The sequence below is a fragment of the Ptychodera flava genome, chromosome 15, assembly GCF_041260155.1.
Source record: "Ptychodera flava strain L36383 chromosome 15, AS_Pfla_20210202, whole genome shotgun sequence".
Lineage (NCBI taxonomy): Eukaryota > Metazoa > Hemichordata > Enteropneusta > Ptychoderidae > Ptychodera > Ptychodera flava.
This window is the reverse complement of record NC_091942.1, coordinates 28,624,868-28,637,741: the sequence shown is the minus strand read 5'-3', so window position 1 is coordinate 28,637,741 and position 12,874 is coordinate 28,624,868. Positions and strand designations below refer to the sequence as shown.

The 12,874-nt window shown below is 37.1% G+C and overlaps 1 protein-coding gene across 2 annotated transcripts in view; it reads left to right on the top strand.

Moving 5' to 3' along the window:
* The window catches only part of LOC139151788 (forkhead box protein K2-like), a 30,498-nt gene extending 19,566 nt beyond the window's left edge, over positions 1-10,932 (top strand). Inside the window, exons 2-7 of one of the 2 annotated variants that reach the window (XM_070724777.1) lie at positions 1,569-1,760; positions 3,224-3,512; positions 4,744-4,940; positions 5,629-5,821; positions 6,419-6,632; positions 7,029-10,932. In XM_070724777.1, the coding sequence (XP_070580878.1) occupies positions 1,569-1,760; positions 3,224-3,512; positions 4,744-4,940; positions 5,629-5,821; positions 6,419-6,632; positions 7,029-7,327 (1,384 nt within the window). In that variant the 3' untranslated portion in view covers positions 7,328-10,932. The remainder of the gene's footprint in view (positions 1-1,568; positions 1,761-3,223; positions 3,513-4,743; positions 4,941-5,628; positions 5,822-6,418; positions 6,633-7,028) is intronic. The other variant, XM_070724778.1, reaches the window with a different exon arrangement.
* The last annotated feature ends 1,942 nt before the right edge of the window (positions 10,933-12,874 follow it).

The following is a 12,874-nucleotide window of genomic DNA, read 5'->3' as shown; positions in this document are numbered from 1 at the left end:
CAATTATGTAGGAAAACTGTTATTCTGTCAAAAATGTTGAAAACAAGCCATATTTGCACCCCTCTTTGAAGTCATAGAGCAGTTTTTTTGGTTAATCTCACTTTTGACACCTCTTTGACACTCAAAGAATCTAAAAATGCATTTACAATAGCAGTCACTCACTCTGAATGCCAGCACCGCCTTGTCAAACTTTCCTGAAAAACAGCAATTTAATAATGACTTTCCCTTTTCAAACATTTTATTAAAAGCTAGGGGACCTCTACCATAGTTAATACACTAAGGACTCCCCAACTTCTTCTTATTTGGTCAGTTTTTCAGAAGTTTTAACAGACTATAACTCTGCAATGCCTTTGTGCCCAAATGTCTAGTTTTTTTTATTCCACAGAGAATGTTGACTACTTTTATATTTTAATAGTTTTGTTGAAATTTATAACTGACGCTCTAGCCTTTCCAACCACCGTAACTTATTCAACAGAACTTACTTGCAATGTTAATTTGAAAGTTAAAATGTGCTTGGTTAATAGGATGAAATACTGATAAAGATAACCAGCTGAAGATTCTTTATAACCTGACAGATATGCTGTTTTTTTATGACGTAAATGTTGATAAGCAAGTCTTGTTTACTTTACTTAGAATGTAATTAACTCTCATTTATATTATTATAAGCGGCAGTATCTAGTTGAACAAGCTAATATTGACAAGTTGGTAGGCTGTTGGAGGTACTCTTTAAAAATAAATGTATGCATGTCTATCTGTTTGTCTGTCTGTCTGTCTGTAGACCCACGTTTTTTGGAGGGTCTATGATCTGTCTGTATGTATGTATGTATGTATGTATGTTAGTTATTATGTGCGGATGTATGTCTGTCAACATTAAAAACTCCTAAATCGCAGCACCTACCATCTTAGTATTTGGTGGACAGGTGCATCGAGGGGTGGAGATGTTTGTTGAAATAAACATGTCAAAGTCAAAAATATGCAAATGAAGGGGAAAAAGGAAAAATCCTGCAAATTGCTAAAACTCTGTAACCACTGGCCAGATTTGGTTGAAACTTGGTACGTAGGCTCTTTTTAGTGACTTAAGTTAAATTTCTTCAAATTGTGGTGAAATTTTGAAAGTTGTATTTTTTGGGCGATTTTCCCGTTTTTTGTCAAAAAATCTTTTCTGAAAGCACTCGTCCCATTGCCTGGAAAACTTGTATGTATGATCCTAGGGTTGGCCTTTGTCAGATTTGTTCAAATTGTGGTGAAATTTTCATATTTGTATTTTTGGGGCAATTTTTCCCATTTTTTGTCAAAAAATCATTTTCTCCCAAAGTATTTGTTGGATTGCTGTAAAACATGATAGTCTTGATCCTAGGGTTGTTTTCTGTCAGACGTGTAAAAGTCATTATGAGATGGAGCATTTCATATAGCTTGGGTATAAGATTAATTTGGACTTGCAATGGAATTTTCTTAGTCAACCTGTAAGAATGCAATGTCATGTGTGTACTAGTAGTCAGTATCGCTGCAAAATGGAGGACAGTGTCATTGACACTATTTTTTTTCTCTCCCATTCATTGCTACTCCAGGTGTGTTCTTCGGTTTCCGAGTACCAATATCAAGATAATGTTCCAGGCGCTAGTAGACGAACATAACGCACCGCCAAATGCGCCAATGCCCAGCAGTCCCCCGAAAAAGAAGCTAAACGAATTAAGGATTAACATTCCAGACTCGAATGCCGACTTTGGCAGCCCCTTTCCATCACCTACAGGAACGATAAGGTGAGTCATTATATAATCAGTGATATTTAGAAGAACTAGAAGCCCTGCTTGCTGTGTGCCGGGAAGTGATTCAGATACTAAATTGAGTGAAATGTTAAGAACACATAAAAAAGGGGTAAAATATTACTCACACCATTGCCTGAACGCAATATATACATTTGTAATCTTGATGTGCATACTCTGTATTCAAAACAGTTTCTACCTTCCTGCCGTCAACTCTATGAAGGACACTTCAGTTGTAAATACATCAGATGTGTATAAGTGCCTCGGTCAGGTAGTCATGTTTATGTTTCAAGACAATCAATACGCAGACTTTTTACTGATAATAGGGCAAGGACTAGGTGTGAATTATGGGATGTACATGATGTCTGTGTATAAGCAAGCAGAAAGGCAAAACATTGTCAGTATGGCAGACTGTTCTCTGAAAACCCCTCATTTGATTACCGATCGTTTAAAAGGCGACCTCAATACTGTCACACTATTTTGATCATTTTGCTGTCTATTTTCGTCTGTATTTTTACCAGTTTAACCATCAGGTGAGCTTGTTGTGCAGTAAACATCATTTTGATAACGCAGTCCTCAGAATTGAAATGATTATTTTGATCCAGAGACTGAATATTTGTGCCGAAAGATATCAATAGCTACTAAAAGGAGAAAAAAAATTGTAATTTCAAGTCAATAACCGCATGAGACAGTGCAAAATTTGCCATCAAGTTAGAGGGCCCTATGATACAGATAAAATGCTCAGATTAATTTGGTGAGTCCAAGTTGTGCATTTTCAGCTTGAAATGGGCATGATGATATTATGCAAATGTGCGGTAATTTTGGAATATTCGGAGATGAGATTAGATTTTTATTGTGGATGGAACCCACTGGTATAGTATTTGTTTAGGGGCATTTGTCACAACTGTGCATTGCTGCCAGCAATGTCAAATGGTACTTTTTAAGGACAGTAATTATCTTCTGAGAATTTTTCACTTCTTTGCTCTGCGCTTATTTAAGTGGAAATACTCTCCTAGACTTTTTTATGTATTTTGGCTTGATGAAGCAATATACAACTTCTTTCATGAAGAAAAGCATTATTAAAAACAAGCCGTTCACTAGTACAGTGTATCTACATTTTTTATGCATTGTGTATATCAAAATGTCATGTTGTACAGTAATGTTGTGTGACGTGTGCACAGTATATTGGTGACTGTCTCAGCTTCTGAGTGGTTCACAAAGTGATGGAAATGCAAAATTCTCCCTGAAATCAAGCTGTACAAAGCATTTGTAGAATGTCAAAATAAGACCTGCATTATGAATGAAAGATATTTATAACATCCTAGTTACGTGTCATTCATAGATGAGAATAGTCAATCTACCGGATACAACGAAATATGTACCATCATATTTTACAGATTTTGAAATGTACACACTATTCATGAGTCAATAATTTGCACTTTCCTCTCTCCATGTTACAGCGCTGCCAATTCATGTCCAACAAGTCCACGTGGTGGCACCAGTCGTAGAAATGTCGCCTCCGACCTTCAAGCGGCGGCGTACGCGGCCGCCGCGGTCGCAGAAGACAAAGAGAGCCAGTTGTCTAGTAATGAAAGTCCTAAGGACGATTCTAAGCCGCCATTTTCTTACGCTCAGCTAATAGTACAAGCCATAATTTCAGCCCAAGATAAACAATTAACTCTTAGTGGAATATACAGTCACATTATGAAAAATTATCCGTATTATAGATCAGCTGATAAAGGCTGGCAGGTGAGTGATGGTGTATAATATCCCTGAAAATATCTTTTCTGAGACTACCAATTGTGAAAAGAATATTTTCACAAGTGTGACGAAAAGTGGATCGTAAGAGCATTCAACTTTTGATCGTTACTTGATGTCTTTATAAAATTCTAAATAAATCTGCAAGTGCTGTTTTGTCAGGAGTTCTTGACCTCAGTAGACTGGGATGGGTTCTGAAGCAGATTGCAAAGAATTTCATTTCTTCTCACTGTCTTATATATTTTATTCAAAACGCCATCCCTTTGAAATTTTCCATCACTTCTTCCTGCATGGTTAGTTTTCCATGAAATCTGTATTCAAAAGTTAGTATTATTATGGGAATACTGCTGCTTAAATAGCATGAATTTCTGACAGTGTAAAACATTTCTTATTCATGCTCATAGATTCACCATCAGAAGATCTGTCACAGGAGGACATTTCTTGCCTAAAAGTAGCTAGGCTGATCCTCCAGTCTACTTACCCAAACCTATCTCACCTTGATATTTATGGCTGTCACATAATTTCTTATTTTATGTTCCAAATTTCAAATTTTGTCCTTACTGTGGTTGTAAAGCTATCGTCATGCAGTTACTGCATGTATGTTTAGGAAGCTGAGTGCGTAGAAAATATTTCATATCTGGCAGAATGAAAAAGTAAATTTGGAAATACCTGGTGAATGCCAACAACCAATAATCGTTACTAAGCAAGGTCGGCCGTGGTATGTTGATGGTGTTATCGTTGATACTTTGGACGTTGTGACCAGGCTACATAATTAGGCTACATATAAAGCAAAACAGCAGGAGAAAATTTAAAAGAGAAAATTGGAAATTGTCAGACAAGGTGTACTAGAGAAATTATTTTTGACAAGAGTGGAGATAAGTGGACCCAGTTAAAGGTATACAGTCACCTGTAATCTAAATATGCCCATATATGGTAAAAATGGCATTCATTGGTTCAAAATGCCCATGTGAGGGCGCTGTTTTAAAAAGTGGCCACCCGCTTAAAATCTGCGATTGGGTAGGTTTTCTCTTTCCATGGTAACTGTGGCAAAATTGGAACAGGTGACAGTATACCTTTAATTACCAAAAGCAGCAGTGAATCATCAGGGTTAGGGTTGGAGGCTTCCAGGATAACTTTCAATTCATACTAATACTTTTGAATTTTGTAACTACACGTGCCTAGTATTCACTCTTGCCTTGTTTTGCCGTTTTTTTCTTTGCAGAATTCAATTCGACATAATTTGTCTCTGAATCGATATTTTATCAAAGTGCCTCGTTCACAAGAGGAACCAGGCAAGGGCTCATTTTGGAGGTTAGACCCAGCATCAGAATCGAAACTTACAGAACAAGCATTCAGACGACGGCGGCAGAGAGGTGTGCCATGTTTTAGCAGGACACCGTTTGGCGGCATCTCATCAAGGTTAGTTTCACCGCAAGCTGTTGATGTGTATTCAGTGACAATCTGTTGTGGAATATCTTGACTTGTGTCGTGGACGTTGTTTTGCAATATTTTTACCTATATTAAGCAATGAAAGAAATACAGCAGGTATGGAAAACGGGTTATGTTTAAGTTTGATTCAGTAAAAGTCAAACCGGCTTGAAATACCTAAAGTGATTTCATTACCATTGATGAATACTCAATTAGCTTTATCTTTTGATGAGTTTTCAAGTTTTGTTGTAATCTTGTAGAAAACTTTCTATTCTTGAAATCCTGTTGAGAGGCTGAGTGTATATTAACATAGTGAGTTATACCAGAATTTACTGGAATAACTCTGTTACATTGCTTAAATTATAATACAATATTTTGTACTTCAACATACTTTGGGGATGCAGTTGAAACTTACTATTGATTCATAAAACATTAAGTTGTGAGAATATTGTCAAAAGTTGCAACAATTGTCCCTGAAATATATGCTGGCACAGGAATGTTCAGTCTTTGTAGTCAAATATTGGGAAATCTTAATTTAGAAAAATAACCAAGCAAATGTGAAGCATAGAGATTCTCATCACAGCAGAAGCATTGTGGAAGGATTGAGCTGCCAGGGGATATTATGCTTTGTATTTCTAAATTTCATGATGCCAATGTTAGTTTATATGTCCTCTTTCAGGTCGGCACCTGCCTCACCTACCCATGCCGTTCAGTTCCAAGGCACTTTTACACCAGAGAGCTTGTCTCGTGAGGGTTCACCAGTGCCATCGAGTAGCGATGCTGAACATTCAACAGAGGTGCAACAAAACACAGCAGTTATTCAATCACCCCAGGCCCCACAGCCTAGTCGAATTATCAGTCACCTACAAGAGGTAAGGAAACTAGCATGGTCAAAGTCATTCCAAATCAGCATAAAAAGTCAAGGTAGCTTGAAGATTACTGTGACAAACATACACTGCTGTGACATACACTTTGTCAAGTAAATAGAAATCACCAGGTTTATGTCATTCTTAGTAAGATGATTGGAAGGCAAATTATGTCAGTTTTTGACCCTTTTAACCCTTGATCCAATGCTGCTGTTTTGCGCGTTTCAAAGATGGATGGAGTAATGGGGAGTAAAAGGGTTAAACAAGTCTTCGACTTGAGTGTTAACATTCCTTTGGTGGGACACTTAGTCCTTTGCTGGTTTACCAAACATGACTTGTTAATGACAGATGAGAACCTAGTTGGAAAAGGGTCAAAGCATTACCGTATTCACCCTTCCTACATAACGTCCTATTTGGTGTATCCATGTATTTTATCATCCAAAGTACTCAGAGTGTTGCATTTCTGTTGACCTGAGAATAGAGCAGACTGTTTGAGATTCCAAAGAATTATAACATGACAATATGTTTGTTACTCAGATGCTGAATTTGACATCATTCACAGGTATTCAACGTCGGTTTCTCTGTTCATTTACTTTCTCACAGGTGAAATTTACACCCATGTCTCCGCCTCCCCCAGTAAGTAGTACCGCTGTTCCGGTTGCTGTCACCATGGCAACACACCAACTGCCAACCATTATTAGCCAACCCAAAAATTACTCCGTGACAACAGCCACGGCAATGCCAGTCAGTAATGGAGTAGGGGCAGACAGTGCCGCTGGGGGCGCTATCAAAAGAGAAGATGTGTATGCTGTTGAAGGTAGGTCACTTGAATTGTATGTTACAAAACCATGGGTTGCAATCGCAGCAATCGTGTTCTGAACAATGTGTTGCTGCAGCAGTACTACTTCTTGCTACCAACAGCTGACCAGCAGAACTTTTTGTGAAATCTAGATAGCTGACAGGTAGGAGTTACAAGGAAGAACTCCTCAAAATTGGGAGAAATGGTTTCCGATGACCTTTGGGAATGATACGTGAAATTTGTAGATACTTTGCCTGTGTTATGGTTTACATATGTACTATATGATGCATTGAACTTTTCCCAACTTTTTTATTAAGAAATTATTGTATCCTACAAAATGTGGAACAAAATGATCCTGTATTGAAGAAACTTTCCAAGCACTGACTTCAAAAATGCTTTTGTTTTTCTCTCCAGCAGAGAAGCAATCCTTACATGGTGCTTTAATGAAACCTGTACAAGCAGCCCCACAGCCAGTGATGGCCACCGACACCAAACCCGCCCCTCAGTCATTAGCTCTTGCGTGTACAACTCAGCCCATGATAACCACCACGTCAGGTCTGAACGTACTGGCCACCTCCGCGGCCAGCTCCTCGTTCGCGTCCACCAAGCGCCCGCTGAACGGCAGTCACGTCACGGAAGACCGGGAGGGAATCAAGCGACCAAAGATGGAGGGCGCCACGGAAGCTAGCTGGAACAACGCTGATGCCAAGTGAGCTGTGTGAAACAAGCTGATCTCAGGGTTATGCTGCGGCCTGTATTCAATGGACTAAAAAAAAGAGACTCGTCAGATGTAAAAGACCACCAAGATTTGGCTTTCTCCGCTGTGTGTTGCTTTGGCTTCCATGTATATGTCAAAGAAATGGATACAAAAAAATCATTCTATTCTGTGTTTGGGACTTTTCACAAAGGGAATGTAAACTTCTAGCTGGTATTTGGAGAAGTCGGGAAAATATATAGAAATTATAAAATGACTGACATTTATGAAAAGTATTGCAGCAATGAATTTGAAAGCATTTCTATTCTAGGGGGTAAAATGATACACTGATTGATATTTTTTAACGAAGGGGTAACAAAAATTTGATCCGTGCCAGAGCACCGCCCTCTCCCACATGAAATGCAAAACAAAATGGCAGGGTAGAAATCAAGGATGCGTTAGGTAATGTAATAGAAGGCTTAATTTCTGTGTGGAAATTTTGCATCCAAAAGCCAAATCTTGGGTACAGTTACTATACAAGAGCACAGCAATACATGTACTTACTATTAACTCCTGCAGTTGTTATTTTTATGGTGTTTGTTTTCTTTGACCAGCGTTCCATACTGGAACCACCAGCAACGAGTGTTATTTAGAAAATTGCATGTGTGTATGTGTTTGAGTAGTATCCAGGAGAAGGGATATTTTTTTTTCTTTTCGTTTTAGGTTTTTGTCAGATTCAGTGATCATTCCACAGTAAGACACCTGGTAGAAAACGTTACAGTGTTCAAAATGAAATGAAAGACCAGGGGTACTTCGACAGTGTGGAGTACTAAGGTCTGGAAAAAGCAAAAAAATAACACTATGATTTCTCGTCATTCCCTAAATTTCACATTTTGATAAAATTTGATATCCGGGCCAGTTTTCTTACCGTGGAATGTGGATTTCTATGCAGCATTGCGTGGGAATTGTGACTCTGCTGATGTCTTAAGGGGAGAATTATTTAGGAGGGGGGGAAAAAGTGACAAATCACTTGCGCTTGAGCTTGACATTGGGTGATTTCTGTATCAATGTAAATTGTGAATTTTACTCTATTGTGAATGACATGGTAGTGCAGATAGAAGAATTGATAAAAGTACTATGCGTAATTCAAAAATAAACAATTATATCTTAGCTGATAGAAATGAAAGTAGCATAATAATAAAGTGTTTTTTTCGGGTGTATATCATGGTTGGCATGTGACATGCACAGGTGCAAATGTATAGTCAAAAAAATATCAAATCGAAGCCAAAAAAAAGATAATTGAAACAAAATTGGAAAAATACATTAGCGTGGCTTTTATTTTTAAACAAACGAAAGTTTGATGAAGTACAGCTATTAGCGTATCCCTTTGGTCATAACGATTTTCTGTATTTTAATTTTTGTTTTTCGTTCATTTATCGAGATTTTGACTTTCTTTTGAAGACAATGAAGTTGTTAATTAATAAACAATACAGTAGTGAGAAAGAATTTTCTAAAGCACGTCACATGTTAGTCTTTTTTGAAACTTTCAGCTTGTCAAACAAGCACTGAAGGTTCATAGAGGGCTAATTTTCAGATGTGTATATTATCTTGAGAAATCTGTACATTTATTGTTGCTATGAGGAAAAAAAGCATGTTGTAAGGATTTCTCAGAATTTTCTTCTATCATTAGTAAATTAGTGAGGAAACTATATTATGAATTTTGTCCAGTTGGTTTTGTCACCCCTTTCTTCCAGTGGTTTGGCCCAACCCAATAATAAGTAGGAGCATACCAAACTGCCAGGAAGGGGTGGGGGTAGAGGGTTACCTGATTTTTCTGCGGAGTGAAAGAATCAAACGTATTTTTTTTATGCTGTGATTGATTGTTGTGCAGGTATCGTCTTTCAGTAAATTGTGGTCGGTGCTCTTTTGTATGTAAAGCATATAAAGTGAGGGTTGGGGGGACCTTTTCAGTGTGTTTTTCAGGGGGGAATACAGAAATATTGTACAGGCCTTTTCTACTCTATCAAATACCCCACATTTTATTCTTGTTCTGTTTTCGTCATATGGAACTCTTAAGAATATTATGTACAAAAAAAAATATGATCTACGTCCATCTTGTTGTGCATTTGACATTCCCTATTCTGCAGATATCTAGAATTATTTAATAGTGATACAGTCGTAGGAAAGGTTTTGTCTGTTTTGCCAAGTTGATCATTGCAGGACACTTTGTTTTCCAGAAATTCTGTGTTCAAAGTCTTTTAATTTTTACTTGTTTAAACGATTAATTGTAAATTAGTGTGGTTCAGCTTAATATTTGATCTTTTCTTTTGTGGGACATGGCTTGCGTTTATGTTTGCCAGCCACCCCTTTGATAACACCAGGTTTGTTATGGTGTTTTTGTAAACTATAGGTTATACAGATTCTAGGATGGTGATTACAGATATACAGCGTCGTTTCAAATTTTTGATTGACAAAGAAAAATTAGCATGTTGCCAAAATGTGGGACAGATGATGACAAAGATGTGTTTTAAAATGATGGAAGACAAATAATGTGCTTGAATGGCATGTCGTCAGGTTTTTTCCCCCATGGTTGTGCTGTCCATACTTACTGTCGTGGAACTCGTGACCCTGGGCTAAGTTTGTTTTCCTTTATGAAGGCAATATTACGAGAGATAATTTAGTGATTTTTTACATTTTGGCTGTATCGGACGGTCTGCATTGTCATAACAACAAACTCTTCAGACCAAGAGAAAAGTGGCACTGGAGAAGATCTTTGGAGGGCGCCCTCTACTGGTGATAACTGATGAGCATTAAGCCTCATCTCAGTATTCATTGTACTCATAAATATGTTAATCGGCCATATAGAGTATTTAGCAACAACAAGACTTACTACAAAGAAAGTTAGTTTATTTCATGTGTATACCAATTATATTTTATGTGCCCATTGTTGCACAGTTTCTTTCAAAATTGTATTTTTTTTAATCTTTGGAAATAAGTCTCATTACTCACAACATTGGTTATGTAATAGATCCAGCGCGTTGAGTTTTGACATGTACAAGGCACTGTTCTGCATGGCTTTATATAACCTTGTAACATACCATCACATTTGCCGCTGCTTTGTGACCTATGACCTCATAGGTCCGGAGTGAACACTGCTTTGACAGCAAATAGTATGAAGAAATCAATATCCAGTATTTACTGCATGATTTGTGAAAAAAAAATTTGGACGTGCAACATGATTTTGTCAAAATCAATGGTAAAGAGTAATAATGTCTTCTATCAAAGATCGGTATCTCCACATTAACAAGAACAGCTGAGTGCTGGTCACCGTTGTGTAAAACTTACCCCGCTGATGTTTTTGGGCGGGTAAAATTGATCAGAACACTAACATAAAATAGTTGCTTTCATCATAGGTTATGTGCTGTAATTTAGTATTACCGTTTTATTTCAATTCTACGTTTCCCAGTGTTTGTGGATTTTTACACGTTTTATGGTCGTTATTGTATTAACTACTCTACATGAGACAACCCATGCAGTACAGTGTATTGAACAAGTTGCCAATGTGTAGGCCAGCTAGTGTACAGCCTTTCTTTATGGATGAATCAGTAAACAAAGAGAAAAACACCGTGGTCTTGCTGTTTTGTGTATGCTGTCTTTTTCCTTCTATGTTGATGAGAAGCATGCTCAGTAATTAACCCTTTGAGCGCCAATGTCATTTTTTCTCCCCTTTACAAAATATACCTGAGTCAATTTTTCTCAGATTTTTGCCAAAGTTTTGATAAAAAACTGGAGCTAATAAAATATGTCCATTTGGTCCAAAATTATCAAAAAATTTCATAAAAATTGGCAAAATGTGAATGTAAAATTTTGGTGGGAAAAATTATAGCACCCAAAGGGCTAAAGAGAGTGAATCTGTGAATTCATGGTCACATTTGACTATGACAGGATTGATTTTAGTTTGACTTTACAAGTGATCGCCGAGTTGGTTCTGAACTTCATAAACAGTAGAGGACCCATCCCAACCCCCCTCTACTGGCTATAAAGAAAGACAATACCTCCATGGTTCAACCAAAAGTATACTATTACATCCATTGTGGGAGGGCACGCCATTCATCCAGTGAAAATCAAACATAAAGGGTGTAGCTAATGCCATGAAGAGGCCTGTGGTTTACAATGATGAACTACCATGGTCATTTTTTTCTACTCAGAAAAAATACAGGGTGTACAATTTACATAACAATACATAATTTGCGTATTCTTTCCTTTGAAAAAAAAAATCTTTATTATGGGTTTTACATATGAATAGAGTGATCAAAAACATAGGGTTGGCCAACCCTATATATGCCCTTGTGGAAAACTTTAATGGTTTGATCCAAACTCTTACCCTATGCTATCAATGGTCAAGTGTGGACCTGTTCACAAGGAAATGGGGTGGGTTAAGGTCAAAACACATTGGCTGCTTATTAAGGGGGATCAATTTGAAGTTTTATTTCATACATCATCATCTTGATCACATATTAACAAAAGACAAGATTACCTGATCAACACGACAGAGAAGATCACTCTTTCTGAAGATCGCTACAATTATCAGAATTAGAAACTAAACTTTGCTTCATAAATTCCAAGTGTAAACCCTCTAGAAACCATGAAAGTTTGTGTTGCAACATTTCACTTTTAAGAAATTACTGCAACATCTTTATCAAATCTTGTCGCAAACAAACAGTGAAATTCATCATCACCCATTGAAATCTTTCATAGATTTTAATGATCATATTATGTAAAATTAATGTAGCATATCCCTTGATCGATTCTCAAACTTTCACCCTAATTTTCCTTGAGGAAACCTTAAACCATTGTCTTTCATAATCATGAATACAAATCTATTTCTGCATCAGGGAAAATTTGTTAAAATTTACTGATATTTGAAATTCAAAATGGCAGCTATCCCCTGTGGGAAAAAGTGTTTTCACATGGAGAATGAAAAATATTTGCTCTATAGTGAGTTCATACAAGCAGGTGACCAAAAACAGTTGGAAAATTTTGAGTCTGAATAGATGTAACGGAGCTGCATTCCTCTTTATAGTTACTGCAAGAAAATTGGGAGAAAATCTCTCAGAAATTGTTGACTTTCATTGAAGTCTTCTACACTGAACAAGATATATCATTAGCTTTTTCACCTCGCTGTGCAAGTGACTCAAAGGTTGTTGATATTTTTAATAAGTGAAATTAGTCTAATCATGGAAGGCTGAAAAATGGCCACGGCATTACTGGACTAATACAAACAGTATCCAATAATTTGTAAACAAAGTGACATACAACAAGTAGAAAGTTTCAGCGCATTTGTCAATTCAAGGCTTCTATAATTGAATGTCAAGAAGTTTTAACATAGGAAATATGAAAACGGGGGTCTGGGATGTGACAGCCAGGCATTGGTGTGCAGTAAATTCAAAAACTTAAAAGCAATGTACAGTTGTATCATCCTAGTGTTCCCATGAGAAAAGAAAAAGTACTTTTATTGTAAAAAATGCCCATTGTATGATTTCATTCCAAGTGAATACTTCCATTT